Below are 18,001 nucleotides of genomic sequence, written 5' to 3'. Positions count from 1 at the left end.
GAGAGAGAGAGAGAGAGAGAGAGAGAGAGAGAGAGAGAGAGAGGGAGAGAGAGAGGAGAGAGAGAGAGAGATAAACAACATGCAGACCCTCACTCTTCTGTGTTGCCTCCTCTTCAGGGTAAGGCATCTGTAGGGTGCTCTAGGCCCATGCTAGGACCACATTTTCTGTAGGGATGTGAAGGGATGTCATTTGACGAGCAGTAGTCACTCATAAAAACATTGTGTTTTGTTTTCTGGTATAGAACTTCCCACTTTCATCTTGGACATCTCACATTTGTACAGGGTCATAGCAAACTGGGGTTGAACAGCAAACATGGTATTTTTCCTCCAGGCTAAAGGTGAGGCATGGGCACTAGAGGTTCAGCTCCAATTTAACCAGGCAAAGTTTGTTCTCTCATGTACAAAGCTTGGGCTTACCTCAGCTAAAATAGAAGAAATAGCTGCTCAAAGCTAGTTTCTTTCACGCCCCACTGGCAAGGTAGTAATTGCACAAAGACCTTTTTATTATAAGTTGATTTTCCTGAGAAATGAATTCAGAAAAAAAATACTGTAAAGTGTTTATTTTTTGCTTGCCCTTTATTAACCCACATCTTAGGGCATTCCCCCGAGAAAGACTGCTGGCAAATGAAACCCTCAGACCCACACAGAAGCATTCGTAGTGTCCCTGGCTGTGAAGGGACAGAGACAGGAGAAAGGAAGCTGGTACCATTTATACAGGGGCATCAGCTCACATATGGAATTACATCTAAAGAAGAGATTTAGGAATTTAGAGGATGCATTTGGAGTTAGTAGAATTGCTGTAAAACAATTCTATCTTAATGCTTAGTTAAGTGTATAATGTAGTCATTTTGTGCCACCTAAAGCCTTAGAACTGTCTAACCAAAAGACTGTACCTTTTGACGCATCTCTGTTCTGATCTTTAAATGAAGAAAGTCCTGTTGCTCAGCCTATGGAATAATGCCTTAAAGGCCAGGACAAAGCTTCCCTGGCTCTGCTATGCTGGAACCAGGGTAGCTTGCTAGAGAAAAGAAGGGAGGTAGGAAATTAAAATGTGATTTTCAGGAGCATGATTCTGTCATAGCTCTGATTTCCTTTATATAGAGTACAAATACTGATGTAGACTGAATGTTTTTCTCTTTTGCATTTTTGTGGTCTTTGATACGTTTATTGAGGTCAAATGAAATCTGATATAGTAGGATTTATTATGAGTTGCTCAGTGGATACAACTCCATAATTACTGAGCTACATGGCAGTGCATAAAGCTGACAAGCAATTTATATGTTACAGCGAGGTGTGTATGGCAAAGGATATTAGTTTAATTGGGCGCCAAGATATAGTAGCCTTAAATCTGAAGCGCTGTGTGTTTAATATAATGCAGTGAGGCTTTGGAAGAAGCTCCTGGGTGAGGGAGACACACAGCTTCTGGAATATATAACAATTAGACATTACTTTCTGGCCATGGATGCTAAATACTGTTTTCACAATGAAGCTTAGAATGCAGTGCAGGAGAAAGGGCAGAACCTCTCACCTACAGGGCTAGAGGAAAGCAGAGCATTTAGTTTTCTTGCTCTCTCTTTCACGAAAGAAGTCGAGAAAAACAAGTCAAGAGAGAAGAAGGCCACTGACCACCTTGAGGTGAAAGCAGGGATGTGGTCAGGCTCTGGTGAGAAGGTGCTCTGCTCACAGCAGGCAGCTAAGGAGACCAGTTAGGTGGAGTTTGCCTGAGTGTTCTCAGCTTCAGCTCTGCAAAGAGGGTTGAAGTGGGTGGCTGTGTGGGCAGCAGAGCAGCTCCAGCAATGGGAGACAAGTGCTTGGTAACATCTGCTCCCTGTCTGATCACAGGCTCTCTTCTGTTTAGCAGGTTCAGGGGCACATGCCTCCGCTCATGATCCCAATTTTTCCACATGACCAGCGGACCTTGGCAGCAGCTGCTGCCGCCCAACAGGGATTCCTCTTCCCCCCTGGAATAACATACAAGCCAGGTAAGTGGAGAGCCACGGTACAATTTTTGGAAATGCTTGGGCCCACATGTTTTTGCTTAGTAGTCACAACAAACACAGACACAGACAAGGGAGCTATGGATAAAAACACCATAAAAGCCTATTTAGAAGTAAAACCAGAGCTGGGGGACATTGTCATAACCAATCGGTCTCTAGAACTTTTACTTCTCTCTTTTCTCATTAGAGTTTATTTCGAACTCACATGTAAAAGTCCCAGTTCTCACTCCATTATCGTTAACCAGCTTCGGTTGTCCACAGGTCTTTTGCCCCACCTTGAGCTTTCACACTGGGAAACTGGTCATGTACAGTAGAAAACGCTGCCTTTGGGTTCTTTTGGGGTTTGTTTTCTTTTTCTTTTTTTCTCTTTCTTTCTTTCTTTCTTTCTTTCTTTTTTTTTTTTTTTTTCTTTTGGTTTGTTTTCTTTTTCTTTTTTTCTCTTTCTTTCTTTCTTTCTTTCTTTCTTTTTTTTTTTTTTTTTTGAAAGTTTCATTTGGGAAAAAAATTAAAACTACTGATTTAATTATTTCACCACTGATGGGTAAAGTTCTTTTTTTTTATTTTGGTCTAAATAATGAAGCATTCAGTAATAGTCTTCATTCATCCTTGAACTCAAAAAAAAAAAAAACAAAAAAAACAGGTCATATAACCTTGTAGTGAAATGTGCTTTGAGATGATTTAGCAAATGTTATGATTTTTCTTTTTTCCTCTGAGTTTCCTGGACTCCTGGGGAATTCAATTAGGGGCATAATGGTTTGAAGCTCTTTCAGAGCCTCCTTGTAAACATGGCTTTAAATGTTTAAAGATAGGTTGCCAAAGGAATCCAATGTAGGAAAATAGCCAAGTACACAGAAGCCAACCTCGATTTCATTTGTGCGTTCTTTGTAAGTGACCCCAGCTCAGAGGTAGTGACCTTGTTCTGCTCATTAATAATTCCTGTGTCAAGTTCCTTTTAACATATTAGCCTGATTCTATGAACTACCTAGTCAGGGTACAGCCAATCTGAGGGCAGCAGTTCCTTTATATGTGTGGTTTAGAGCATGAACAAAGGCATTTTAATATGCTTAAGCCACAGATATGAACCACCTCACTGAGATTCTAAGGCAACTGATGAAACAGCCCAGAGCAAACTTAGAATTGTAACGGCTTCTGACCATAGATGCCTCTCTGTGTTTGGTAGGGAACTCAATTTCCTATGGGAGAAGGAATCTGGGGGAGAGTCAGATGATCCAGGGATACTGGTTCTATGGATGGGTCCCTCTGAGGGCTGACTAAAAAGTCTTCAGACACAAACAAGTCAAGGGTGAGCATTCTGGTTTCAAAAAAGAAAGTACTCTGAAAGTGGAAGTAGTGGGTGTCAAGATGACATTGAAAAGTTCTGGCTTTTAAAACACTTTAAATCATTTTTTTCTTCATTGATAAATCTATGCAAATATTCTAAAATCTGAGGTAGTGCTGGTTTCCACATTTTAGACTAAGGGTCCTGGATCTGTATTCCCATGAGGTTTCTGGAAGTCACCCCTCTCTATAGAGTCGATCTCTGCATTCAGTGTAAGAGAACATGCATTCGTCAGTCTTCTCAGTCTGACCTAGTTCTTTGCGGTAGCTCCATTTTCAACATTGATTTAAACTAAGCTAACTGTTTCATCTTGGCACTGAGCTGGCACCAGCATTCAGTAATATTCTTCATTCATCTGACCCAGTCTTGGGAACCTTTCAGTAAACTATACACAAATGTTACCTGTTGGATGAGTATTCTTACCACTAATACTTTCCCCAGCTCAAAACCATACAGGGGCCTTGTTTTTTGCTACTGTAATTTTCTTATCATTATGTTGTCTAATTTTATTACTGCAATGACATTATTTCTCATGGGGGTAGATATTGCTATATGTTCAGTGAATTAAAGTTGTTTTCCCCCCAAAGGTATTGATGAGGTTGTACCATGTAGGTGGGCAGGTATGGATAGGAACAACTTTGTACAGGATTTAGTGACTCAGAGTTGTGTCCTTGGATAGCAAATCTGTGTTTGGTTAGGCTGACTAAACCTGTTGAGAGCAGCTTAGTAGGGCTGGATTTGTAGGAAGATTCTCAATTACAGGCAAGCTGTTCTCTCAAGGTATTTTCTATTAACCCCAAACTTATATACCAAAACAATTTAAATTTTAAATTCTTTAGTACTTTGGCTAATCTAAGCTTTATTATAGATAAAAATATGTTGGCAATATACACACTTAAGCTATGAGTAGAGAACTTATAGATTTATGCAACTAAGTCATCACAGGAGTTGGGGGAACAGTATTGGGCTGGGTCTGGACAAGCAAATATTTTACTCCAAACTAAATCATGGTCACTTCACTTGAAATGTACATGAGCAGCTACTGTATTTGGAAAGGAGATACATAGTCCTGAAATGGCACACATTCATACCTGGGCCCCTAAGTAAGAAGAGGAACACGTACCTCTCTGGTCTTTACAAAATAGGACATAAACTCCTCTCTTTTTGCTTCTTCCACTCTTCCAAGAACAGCCATATTTTGGTGTTTCTGAGCCAAGTAAACTGATTTACTGATTGAACAACTGTCCTGAGTGCCAGAAGCAAGGACCAACCATGGTGGTGTCACTCACTGCTTATTGAAGTTGGCCATTTTGGATCCTATGTTAGAGTAGTGTCACAAACATTAGGGCTCTGAGTCATCACCCCCATCCAGGTGATCTGACCTGTATCCCTGGAAACCGTAGCATGCCAGGTATGGTGCACACCATGTGAGATCTCCCACCTCCAGGTAGCTGAGGAGGCACAGTGCCAGGATGCAGTGCCGGACTTCAGGCAGCATCTCTTAGACTAGCTTCTCTACAAGTAGCTTTACTAACTTCTGATCCCTCCGCCTTTATTCTTCTATTAGTCCTATCATTAGAGACATCTTTCTAGATAGGGATCCACTGGGGCCCTGAACATAGGTCTCAGACATTAGCTGGTCTGCTTGCTCACATTGTGAGACTGAGATGCAGTGGTCAGGGAGGCAATAAACACGCTTGCCCATGGACACTTGAAATCAAAGCAGGAAGCCTCCTCCACAGTTACTAGTGTAAACTTCAGAACAAGACTGTGCCTGAAAAACAAAATCATATCTATGATCCTTTGCATCAGGCAGCTGACCCCTGTCACATGTAGCTGGGAGTTTAAAACTATCATGTGTGACCAGCACCCTTGACCTCTCAGATATTCTAAGTGCAGGATGCGTGCTTGAACCTGGACCTATAGATACTCCATATTCCATGCTAGTACCTAGAGCTTACTGTACTACTGCCATGCAAGAGAGGCGTACACAAGATATACAAATTGGATGTCCATATCTTTTGCCAGAGGACATATAGTTTTTTCTCACACCATTTGCTGAGAAATCTTCCTTTTAATAGTTGTGGCACCTCCTCAAAAATAAAACAAATGTATGTGTGAGGGTTTGTCCCTGACATGTCCATTCTGCTATGCTGGCCAGTCTGTCTCTATGTCAGTACCACACTGTGTTAGCAACTGTTGATTTGTAGTCAATGTTGAGATGTTAGTCTTCTGCTTTATTCACCTTTTGAAATATCACTGCAGCTTTGAGGGACCCTTGTAGTTCTATATAAGTCTAAGAATTCATTTCTCCATTTTGTAAAAAGGATTAACAGGGATTCCCTTGAATATGTATATGTCTCTGAATAGTATTGACATCTTAATAATGTTGTCTTCTTGTCAATACAGATACCTCTTTCTGTGTATTTCTGTCTTTATTTCTTATTGATTAAAATAAATCCACTGACAAATGAAGATTGTATGTATGTATGTTGTTCCTCACAGTGTGTGTTGATACAATGATCAGTCAAGGAAAGCCAGCCTATCTTCTCTAGCATTTGTAATTTTTTTTAAATGCTAAAACACTCAAAATCCTTTCTTCCTTTCTGAAACATGTAACATTCCATTATCATGGCCTGCAATCATGCAGTACAGTGGGATGTCAGGTCTCAATTCTCTTAACTGTAACTGAGTACCTATTGATGAGACAGTACTCACTTCTTCTCCCCTTCAAGTTTCCTCAAATATCTGGCAACTGCTATTCTACCTTCAATTTCTATGTGATCAACTGACTTTAGATTTGCACATATGAGCAGGCGCAGGCCATACTTGTCCGTCTGTGCCTTGGTTTATTTCACTTAACACAATGTTGGCCAGTTTCATGCATGTTGTCACAGGCAACACACTTGGTAAAATAGTGTTCCATTGTGTGTATCCCACATTTTTTCTCATTTTTAAGTTGGTGGACACTTAGGCAATATTATGCTTTCATTATTTATTTCAACAGTGTTTTATAGTTCTAGGGTGTAACTGTTTCCATTCTCTTTGGTTAGATTTATACCCAGGTGTTAAATTCTTTTAGGCAGTATTATAAATGAGCTTTCTTTATTTCCTTTTGGTTTATTTATATCTATTCTTGGCACAATAACTAAATTGAGCTTTTGTGTGTTAATCCTAATATGTCTTTCTCCATCTCTATCTGTCTCTGTATGTGTGTATTCTAAAATAGTCTTTAAAAAAACTTTTCTTGACAGTTTGTATATTTTTCCATATTCTTCTTGTTTCATAGTATGGGATGGAGCTTTCAAAACAGTGGTGAATTTTCTTGTTCTTGATATTAGAGGCAAAACTTACTGGTTTTTTGCCATTGATACAGTGTTAGCTAGGAATCATAAACCTTGGATGTTCTTAGGTTGTCTTCTTGTAATTCTAGGAGTTATCATAGAAAGGTTAAGTATGTTTTCTGTATAATTTTGAGATGATCATGCAGGACTCTCTGCCCCCCTACACCCTTGTTCTATTATTTTAATGCATTTCATTGATTTACTTAGGTGAAACCACCTTATAATTTCTTGAATAAATTCTACTTGTTATGGCAAATACTGCTTTCAATATTCTGTTAGATGGAATTTGCTTGTTTTCTTAAAGAGATTGTGTTTACATTCATAAAGGATATTGATTTTCAGTTTTCTTTTCCTATGGCATTCTTATCTGTCATCAAGGTATTTGGGGCCCTATAGAACAAAGGGGAAACTTCTCTCTCCTCTTTTCTGGAAGAGCGTGTGAAGGATCAGTGGACGTCTTAGCTTAGCATTTGACAGAGTGCTGGGGAATCCTTCTAGTGCACTCGTTTCTTTATTAGGAGTTTGGATTACTAATTCAATATCTCTGATTGTTATGGGCCTGTTGAGATTTTCTATTTGCACTTGAGTAGTTAGATAGTTTTGTGTTTTCTATTTCTTCTGAGTTGTGTAATTGGCCGGTATACAATGCCTGCAGTTGTTAGCTGATGTTTCTTTTATTGCATACCATTTGTTTGCCAAGATAACCCCGCGTGTGTGAGTAATCTCATTAATTTTTATATCAACCCTAAGATATAAGTGGGAACAAGTGGTATTCTAGTTTATTAAATGAAAAGAATAAACTGAAATTTTTAGTGTTAATTAAGTTTTCTAAGGCTTCATATCTCAAAAATGATGGCACCCACATTCAGACTGAAAGTTCTCTGAATGGATAGATAGTTCATGTTCTTGGAACATAGACTAAATGAATATGATCCTAAGGAAGTCTAAATTTTTTGTTTAGACTGTAATTTTGCATGTGAGCTTATCCAAACAGCATCTTACCAAGTCAGTCATTGCTTTCTTCCACAATATTTCAGAGTAGAGCTGTGTCACCCATACAGGGACACTGGTCACTTGAACCCACATATCTAGAATGAAAGCATTTTCATGGTGCTCCCATCAGTCACCTCTGCTTTTAGTGTGATTGCTGAGGTCCAGAAAGAAGACATACCTGTACAAAGCAACCTGTGTTATAAACACCGAGGTTGATATCCTGTGTCCTCTCATGTTTAGAGATTTTGTCACAGATGAACTGTAGTTAGACATGAACTTTGAGTTGTCATCTGAGTTGATTTCTTATGGAGATGGCTTGTATATGTTCATTCATATTCACTTACTTAATTGCTCTCATGACAATGCCATGGTTTTTATATGATTGGCCAAGGGCATAAGATGTGGTCACCAAATAATTGAAGGGATAGATTTGGTGCATGATTCTTAGGTTTTTGAAAGGCATGTAGAACAATCTATGTGATAGTTAAAAAATTAAAACTAAGCTAAAAATATTTTCACCTGTAATACTCTTTGATGAATAGAAGAGAATATTAGCAGAGAAATGAGAATATGCTGGTGTCAACAATGTATTTTTTTTCTAATTTTTTGTGCCCTAAACAAACTGAAAGTATTGTGTTAGTTTAAAACATGTCATATTACCTGAAAACATTTGCAGCAATATAGCAGCACACAGGGATAAGTCTGGACCTCCTATATCTTCTCAGAGGACCAAGAGATCGTGTGTAAAAAGTGATACAACCAAGTCTATATTAGAAACGTTTGTATAGTGACAAGAACAGTCATAGCTCATGAAAGTATGCTCCATAGGTTTTTCAACTTCTAATGATGCCACCATAATAATTTGTGAAGGTAGGGATGTGTAAAATATTGCTCTTCTATGTTGGAAGGCAGAAAATGTGATAGGAGACTTTATTCCCATCTTGATATAGTTACTGCAGAAGCAGGGTCCTCACTCCTAGTTCTGATTTCCTTCTTCCCTTTGAACCCTCCAAGTCTCCAAACAACTTTTACAGTGTATTATTACCTATAATTAACAATCTTAGGATCTACAAATCTCCCAATCTCTTGCCTTTCTAAGGAATGTAAATAAATGGACAGAATCTTACTCTTGAGACTTTGACTGTGTTTTCCTGATTTTTAAATGATTTTTTTTTTTTTTTAGAAAGTAGGATTTATATATGAAATGTACCCTGTAGGAACATTCTGGGAGGTGTCTGGTGTGTTCTAGGGTCTTGAAATAAGTTCTCCTCCTCTAGTGAGTGCTTAAGAACATGAAGATTTGGCCACATCTGAAAGTCTCTAGAAATTTAAGAATTTACTCTCTTTTCTCATCTCTCTCTCAGTTGGGATTCTCGGTGAAGAGGGGAATCTAGAGGGACATTGTTCTGATGAATGAGCCAGTGTCAGCCACATTTACGTGGGTCGCAATTCTGTTTAGTGTGTGCTCCGCAATGATAGCTAGACCATCAGAAGATGGGCTTATAGGATGGCCCTTGCTTCTCTGATTGGTGTTTGGCGACTGACTGCTTAGACTTGAGGTAAAAAAGGCCAGATTACAGTCATGCCTAAGCGAACCTGTTTCAACAGGCTGCCTCTTCCTTTGTACAAATTTAAAAAGAATGGTCCTCATGCAAACGTTTCACATCCAGAGACAAATTTGAAAAAAATTGCTGCAACATGTTGGCTGATTCCCTGCCAAGTCAGCCACTGCAAACTTTTCTTGATCAACTGTTACTGAAGAAAAGTAGGGTGGGTAAAGGAAAGGTGTAACTTTGATATCACAAACTAGACTCACAGTGCCCAAAAATCCCTCTCCCTGGTACATTTTTTTCTTCTACAGCTAACCGTCATTCCCCTCATCTGCCTTTCTGCTCTCCCTCCCTTCTAACCATCCTTAGTGATATACTCCATTGCTCTAATAGATTCATTTTGACTTTTAGTACTGATACAATGATGGGTTCTGGAGAAATAGCTTTCTGAAGATCTATTCAGATATGCAGATTCAAACCCGCAGAAAGGTTAAAAATATTTTGAAAATATGCTTGTCAACAGTGGAAAGAAAGCTGTTTGTAGCCAGCAGGTGAGCTGGAGAGTACTACAGGGTGTGGTAGAGACAGTCATAAATTAACTGGCAAGCCAGAAACCATGTAAAAAGCCGACTATTTCACGGCACCGTGGCATGACAGCTATGGAGAAGGAGTGCCCTGGGGAATTCTTTCAGAGTTTGATTTTTTAAAATATGTTTGACATGAAAAATGTTTTAGTACAAATAAAGCCACTGGTATTAAACTTCTAGGGAGGGGGTTGTGGTATGGAGTTGCATGAATAATGCATGACATTTAAAGAAAGAACAGCTTTAAAATGTTTGGGGAGGAGGTCTGTGCTGATGGGTAGAATGGTTATTTTTTCCCTCTATTTTTGAAACATCATTAATTCAGTGTCATTTGTGGTTTTTTAAAAAAGCTGATAAGATAGCCACCAAGAAAATTACCATTTGACTTAGATCAAGATATTTTTTCTTCAGATAATTTAGTTTAAATATCAAGAAGATCAGTAGACTTATTTAAGCATAAAGGGATAGTCATTTACTATAAAAATAATTTTGCCAAGTTGTCTTTTTTAAAACGCTCCTAGTGTGGGGCAGATGAAAATCAGCCTCATGGAAGGGGAAAAACCAGATCAGACATTTTGAACATTGCTCCATAGGAGACCGGCACAGTGTGGCCTTAGCGAGTGCATTGTAGCGGCGCTGCGTCTGCAATCAGAAGCCAATTGTTATTGGACTGTGTACAGGCGCACGCTGTGCTCAATGGTCTGATGAGGTATTATGGATATGATGCAAAGAGACCGTGTAGATCAGAAGCTAACAATTTGTTAAAAGTGAAAGCAACTTAACATTTACATTGGGCCAGCTGAGTAGCACTTTACATGGCAAGCAGGGATGAGTTGTAAGAAGCTAGGGGTACCAGGCACACTGTGGGTGTTAGCATCTATGCAGACAGGAAACAAGAGGTTGTCCTGCCTTCTAGTTGACAACCCCAGTGCCTGGAACTCTTCCTGCAATGTCTCTTCATTATTACATTCAGCGTTCAGTGTGGAAAAGTTCATGCAAAACAGCATGATTATTATAAATGTCAAAAATGTGTGGGGGAGCAGCCTATTAAAATATAGCCTAGAGATAGTATATAACACTGACTTTAAATAAGTAGCTGGAGCCAGCATGCTACTACATTAAATCGCTGATATTGTGGGATTCACCCACAAATATTAATTTTTAGTTCACTTACCACAATTCCAATATGTCTTTCACCCCTTCCTCTTGGCTGTATGGGTATCTGGCCAGGCCTGTGTTCTCAGGTCACAGGAGGTGTTTCAACGCAGGTAGGTATTGGCTTGGGCTTGAAGCACCTTATTGTACAGCATAAAGAATACTCCCAGTTTTTCAGTGCAGGCTGCCCATGCAGTATGTGAAGTTATTGAGCTGTCATCACCAAAATACTTCAGTCAGTGCCTTGTGTGTGTGACTATGTACCAGGTTTCACTATATTACCAGTGGTTAAACCAAGACCCAGACATCCCCTATCAGTAGGGTACCAGCATTTTAGGATACCAACAGGTAAGATTAAACATATTAAAGGGGATTTTTTTTCTTATCGTTTTGTTTATTTTCTATGGGATAAAATTTAGCATTATGGCTTGACATTAGTAAAAATCTTTTTTGTTGTTTGTTTTTGACTCTAATTCTCCATTTTACTTACCTAGTCTAAACTTTCTGTTTCTCTAAGAGAAAATCCACAGTGTGCTAAGCATCAGCCTGGCTTTAATTTTTTTTTTTTTTACACTTAAAAAAATGATGTATTACAAGATTTGTAGTGGAGTGAACATGCTTGAATTGCACATTTAATTTTTTTCAACATCACATTCATGTTTTGCCAGTTTGCCTACCAGCTATCTGTTAACAAAAAGTTCCAAGGCGGCAGTGCAAGCCTGTGCCCAACTAAGCCTTTTGTTTCTGCAGATGTTTGGGCTTAGGGCGATGTTGTAAAGCTCAGGCGATCCAAGGACCATGTTTATACTTGTCTGCTGCGATTCCCTGTGCATTGTCTAAACCTGTGCGCATTGTTCTTTCCAACAGGTGATAACTACCCCGTACAGTTCATTCCGTCAACAATGGCAGCTGCTGCTGCTTCTGGACTCAGCCCTTTACAGCTTCAGGTAAGTGCCAGGAGGAAAAAAGAATGTGGGAGAAGGGCCAGTGCTTGAGTGGAAACCTGCAATCCAGCTGTATTCTAAATAATGGCCTGAATGTTAAATAATTTTTTTAAGCATAGCCCAGAGAATTAACACCTTCTGTACTTAGCATGCTGAAATGGAAGAGAAAAGTGCCGATTTCAGCCATTTTTAAAGGAAATCCAATGTCACAATTTGGTTCTGTGGTTCTGTGTGCTCTCTCTTAGCAAATTAAGAGTTTTACATTGTTTAAGGCTAGTTGTTGTTTGAAGGTATTAGCTTTTTCCTTATCCACGTCTCATCTGGGTTTCCATTATACGCAGATATACAGACAGGCTTTTTTTCCCATCAGCTTTAGACCAGAGACAATGCTGGGCCTTTTCCTCCTTGCAGCTCAGGGAATAAGGAGCCATTATTCCCAGTTACTTTGATTATTTAGCAAAATATAAACACACTGCCCCCAAGTCTGTAGTGTGACCTTGTTCTTGCCAGGTTAAAGGTCTAGGCATGGTGCCCAGCTCAGTTCTGGCTCAGCGTCTCTTGTTTATCCAGCTAATCACGTTTGGAGGCTGACTGAAGAATTATTGCTCCGTATGTTCCTCATAGTAAAATGAGGTATTTAGAATAGTACTGTGTGGCCTTTGCACACTTCTAATACCCTCGTCAGAGCCATGAATTGACTTTAAATATGAATAGATATCAGTGCTAAAAACAAAAAGAGTCAAAATAATATACTTAGAAATACATGATAAGTTAAGTTCAAAGTTCTTCAAAGGCAGTTCTTATCTGCTCTTATCTGCTCTTTCCTTCTGAACCTAAGGAAGAGCTTCTGGACAGACAATATTTTCATGTTGTTATTGCCTGTGCAATTTGAACATAAAGGGAGTACCACTGTCATATGGAAAGGAAACTACACACACACACACACACACACACACACACACACACATATACCCTACAACACTTTAAACATTTTCAGTTGGGTCAAGAAGAAAAGAACCTTTGCAACACCCAAGAAGTTTTAGTCATAAGCCTCTTCTGGTCAGCATGACGCTGTCCCCACTAAAGGCACCCGGGACAGAGACATCTTGCTAGCAGATGGCCAGCTTCTTCTCTCACAGACATTTACCTTTCACATTCCCAACACTGGGCTCCAAGCAGCATAGGAAGATGTAAAGGAAAGCCTTCCATTGGTGACCACTCTGGTTCTCCTCACCGCACTGTGGAGCTAGCTGTACTGTGGTGCTTTCTGGGTTTAGAGACAGAAGTTCTTTTACCAGTTTCTATAAAACAGAGAGACCGGGTCTGGGACTACGTGCCATCTTTTGATGTGGTCTATACCCTGCATTGAATTCCATGTTGTTTCATGAGTTCTGACAGTATGTTTTGTCTTTTTTTTCTGAATATGCCATTAAACAGAAGGGTCATGTCTCCCACCCACAAATTAACCCAAGGCTAAAGGGCATAAGTGACCGTTTTGGCAGGAATTTGGACCCCTCTGAACATGGTGGTGGCCACTCTTACAACCACAAACAAATTGAGGTATGAATGCTTCCGTTGGTGCTTCTTTGGGTGGGGGACTGGATGTTTCCAGCATATTTTAGGCCTTTTGAAAATGGCAAACAGCCTGAATGCTAAAGCCAATCTCCTGTCTCCTAACCCGAAGGCCTTAAGCTAGGTCCTACTCTGCCTTTTTCTTGCGAGGAGCTTCAAAGCTGTCTTCCCACCATTATACATTCTCATGTATAATGTCTTATGTTTAACAAAAACTTTAAAGATCATTTCTTTTTAACCATATTCTTTCCTGTGACTTTGATCAACTATAATTCTGATTATAGAGTTCTACAGTTAAGGGGTAGAGCGGTCCTGAGAGCCCACCACAGCTGTTAAGTACTCTGGGCCTTAGGGTGACTGCTTACTACTCACAGCTGCTGACTCTGCCTGAGCTGGGTTTCCTGACTTGGATTTCATAGGCTGAAGTTGGGTGCCTGGGCCTGGCTGAGCCAACAAGTTTCTCAGGTGTTCTTTAAGTATTTAATCACCCAGAAAACCTTTTTCAGTGTTGTGGGAAATTGAAATCATGTCCTTCTGCATGTGTTGTCCCTTTAGAACATGAAGGCTTTCTCTACAACGGGAACCTAGTCCTTCTCTCTGTGGTGTCTGATCTGACTGCATCCTTCTCCTGTATCCTGTATCTCTGGTTCTTTCAGATATGGGAGTGTTGTAATGTAGCTGCTGATTAAAAAAAAAAAGATTAATTTTCATAGGCGAGACCAAGTACCATACTTTATATTCTAACCCAGATGGGAAACTTTACCCATTGTACTCCTCTAAAAACCTCTAATTGTATGGATATTCAGCCCTTTGGTCCTATCACTGTAGACAGGCCAGTTGTCCTGACCTTTGGCATGATCTGCTCTGCCTCTTTTCAGTCCACATACTTGGAAATGATGGTAGATGCTGAGGTGGTCATGCCTAAGGAGGAGGACAAGATAAAAGGCCACCTTGAAACAGCCAGAGGAAGAGCTGCAATGCCCTCTGTCATCTCCCTGCTCTTTGATGGGGGCAGGAGACTCTGACATGGCTAGACACAGACTGGCATACTATGCCGACTTCTGCACAGCCAAGAAAGCTTTCTTTCAGAGGTCTTTCTGTTGGCTGTAGAAATGCCTCCATGTTCCTGAGCAGTGTGAAAACCAGCTCATTCCAGAAAGGGCTAAAGAAGGGTGTATAGAGATGGGGGCATTCTTTCTGTATGATGGTAGGTAGCAAGCTGACCCACTCAGAACACCCAGCCCAAGGAGCTATGATGTGCCTAGGAGACTGGGAAAGCAGGGGACCTCAGCACAGGCTCTTTGCCTTTGATTCTCTGTAGGAATATCGTGTTCTGTCCCTTCCTTCTCCCTTCAGCTGGGGTCTACCAAATCCCATATTTTACCTCATGCTTCTCCCCTGATCTCTTCCCTCACAGGCGCATATGCCTGCTGTATCAAATCTGGCTGCTGGAAACCATAGAGTCAAAGCTTCCCAGAGTCACAGCAGTGCTGGGGTAGAAGCTAGGCACTCTAATTGGGCCAGCCCCATCCTATGCAAGAGCTTTTACAGCTTTGTAGTTTAAGTGTATCTGGTCTGAGTGTATCCTGGGTTTTTATTTGTACTATATTCTCTTGCCTGCATAAATTATTTATTTAACTGAAAATTTCATTATAAAGACATGTCTTAATTGTGATGAACTCACAAATAAAAATGTCACATAGCTGGTTTAAGGACTCCATTTCCAAATCCCCAAATCTCAGTGTACTTTTGGCCATTTAAGCTTTGACTAGGGTTTTGCATTTACTATAGACCACATTCTTGTGTATCCACCCCAAAAAAGAAGAAAACAGAGTCAAAAACTAGAAAACAACTAGCTCTCTATCCTCTTCCATAGTTCACTGTCCTTTCTGCCGGCAGCCTGTCTTTCCTTGTTAGCTAATGTTACCCTCCCTTGGTTTCCTTTCTAAAGGTTACACTTTATCCACATTTATAATTGTCTACATGTAGAAGAATATACAGCACAGACTAGATCTGCATCCATGGGAGGACATGTGGTTTGTCCTTTCCATTAAGAAAAGTATTTTTCTGCATGTCAAAAAGCCTTTGGTGCTGGTTACACTTGTATGAAAGGCAGGTTTTCCAGATTTTGTGACCTGAGCACAGCATATTTACTAGGGCATCTTTAAACAACACAGTAGACACCTGCATCTAAACTGCTGGACAGTAATATGTACATCAATATTAGGATATTTAGAGAGAAAACTTTATGATAACTTGCTTTACTGCAGTTAAATCACTACCTCTTTAAGGTAAGGCTTTGTTCCTCCCTGTGGTAAGTTAATATGTCATGTTTCTGTCAATAATAGAGGTCATGATAAACTGTGACAGTGGCAGGATTTCTTTACAAGGAGAGTGTCCTGGGAGGAGAACTCTACAGCATACTGACCCTTAACCAACACAGTGCTCAGGGCTTTGCTTGCTCTGCCTGTTGATTTCCCTTCAGAAGCTGCCATTTCTCTGGTCACATGTCCGCAGCCCTAGCAACACTACTCATACTCTAAAGTCTGAGAATTCGCATCAAGGAGAGAAAGGTATTAAAAATGGAATGGCTCTTCCGATATTAGCATGTTCCAGTTTTGTCTTTAAATTAAGGAAGACAGGGAAAGCTCTTCTAATCCAAGCTCTGGTCCTCTCTGCCTCGGGGGCGTAATGGCAGCAGAGAGGAGGCCAAAGGAGCTATTTTTAGTTAAACAGTGCAGTAGATAGAGGGACAAATACTCATCTATCTGAAGGCTGAGGCGCTTGAACCATTAATTTTGATAATGTATTTAACCCTGGGAACTATCGGAAACTGTAACGCTAAGGTTACAATGCTTTTGACCTTTCCAGAACAGAGGGCACTTTCCTCAGTAAACAATATATGATATTGCTACTTACTCTAGGGCGTTCACCGTATACATTTCTGGACCATTTGCCATTTGCTTTTGGTAGCTATGTTAGCACTGGTCCTTAAGTAAGTCAAAAAGAATGTTCAGAAAAGGGGACCAGAATAATGAGGCAATCATGTAACTGTGGCTTTAAATAGATACAGTTAGATTCTGTCTGAAGATACACTGTCTCAAAACCTGAGTTCTGGACTTCTTTTCTATTTAAAATATTAAATATATTTCAGTATGTTGGTTCATTTTACCTGATTACTGTCAATGATAGATCCCGGTGTAATTTTGCTTTGTTTTGTTTTTAATTGGGAGCAATGCTGCCTCATAGTTGTAGCTAATATTAAACACAATCTGGTACCATATGCAAAGTGATACACCTGCCTCATGCCTTCTTATTAAATGATGCATGCTTCTCTTCAGCAAATCCAGCAGTTAAATAACACACAGCTTAAGAATTTCTAATTAAAATATCTCCACATGTCAGCATATTGGTAATGTATTATTTTAATCCATTTATTTTGTTTATGAAACAGTGACATATGTTTAGATTGTGAAATATATGATCCTTAAAAATCATTTTATTGAAGAAAATTAATTCCTACAGAACTGTGTGGGTAATGTGTTCACTCACCCAGCCAGCCACTGGCAACGCTGCCAGTCTTAATGTCGAGTCGGCTCTACAGCTTTGTCCATGCGCTGTCTTGAAGGGAGCCTTGTGATTCATTTTCTTATCATTTCTTTTCCTTTTTTTCTAGCTTATGAATTCAAACCTGCCCCTCTACATACACTGCTAAACACTTCTGCTACCCCTTTAAAAATACAATAAATGGTGGAGCTGGGTATTATATAAATGATTCTGAAAGAGAAATCAAAATTAAAACTAGCTAGCTACCTTTTCAAAGTTAGACAGTAATTTGTTTGTCAGTGGGGAGATGTTTGGGTCAGCCCTGAGATAAAGTGACTGTCAGCAGTTATTCCTCCAAGACAAGTAATTTCCCTCAATGCATTGCTGACAGATTGCTCACTTCTCTGAATCACCAGGGGAAACAAACTTAATATTGTCACGGCAGAGTTTCTGTCTTCATTAGCCCCTGAGAAGGATTTGTGAGCATTCAGAGCCACCAAGCTTTAGTTGGAGCAAATTTTAACAGACTGGTTCTTATAGCAGTAGCGTGGGGAGTAGCCTAAATGAAGGAACTGGGTGTGCAAATTAAAGACAATATCAATAGAATTAGATTTCCACATTTGTTGGTTATTCTGTTTTGCTTAAAGGAAAAGTCTTGCCAAGTTTACAAAGATGGAGGAGCATATTGAAGGCTTTGCTAAAATGAAAAGGAACATATTTTTTAAAAAACATGTCAAATTTAGTGCTTCATGTGGAAAGAGAAACTGTTCCCGTTTGTGTGGGAGAGACTCCCTTGCTATTTTAGCTCTGGCTTCATCTGTTGTGTTTAGGGTCTCCCTAACTACTAGGACCATGTCTTTTTTGTGACAGTTGGAAACATGCCTCATGCCAGGGCTGTGGATGCTGGTGCAGGTTAGCTTTGCTGGATGGCGCTGGGAGTTACTAGAGAGCTGATCTAGCTTTGCTGGATGGCGCTG

The 18,001-nt window shown here is 39.9% G+C and overlaps 1 protein-coding gene across 13 annotated transcripts in view; it reads left to right on the top strand.

The window, feature by feature from the left end:
• Sox6 (SRY-box transcription factor 6) overlaps nt 1–18,001 on the top strand; it is a 550,047-nt gene that overhangs the window by 428,199 nt on the left and 103,847 nt on the right. For 7 of the 13 annotated variants that reach the window (XM_029537945.1, XM_029537949.1, XM_029537953.1 and 4 more), the window contains 3 exons: nt 1,859–1,982; nt 11,830–11,909; nt 13,344–13,466. In XM_029537945.1, the coding sequence (XP_029393805.1) occupies nt 1,859–1,982; nt 11,830–11,909; nt 13,344–13,466 (327 nt within the window). The remainder of the gene's footprint in view (nt 1–1,858; nt 1,983–11,829; nt 11,910–13,343; nt 13,467–18,001) is intronic. The other 6 variants (XM_029537970.1, XM_029537977.1, XM_029537965.1 and 3 more) reach the window with 3 other exon arrangements.

The sequence above is a fragment of the Mus pahari genome, chromosome 1 (genome assembly GCF_900095145.1).
Source record: "Mus pahari chromosome 1, PAHARI_EIJ_v1.1, whole genome shotgun sequence".
Lineage (NCBI taxonomy): Eukaryota > Metazoa > Chordata > Mammalia > Rodentia > Muridae > Mus > Mus pahari.
This window is presented reverse-complemented; position numbering and strand designations above follow the sequence as displayed.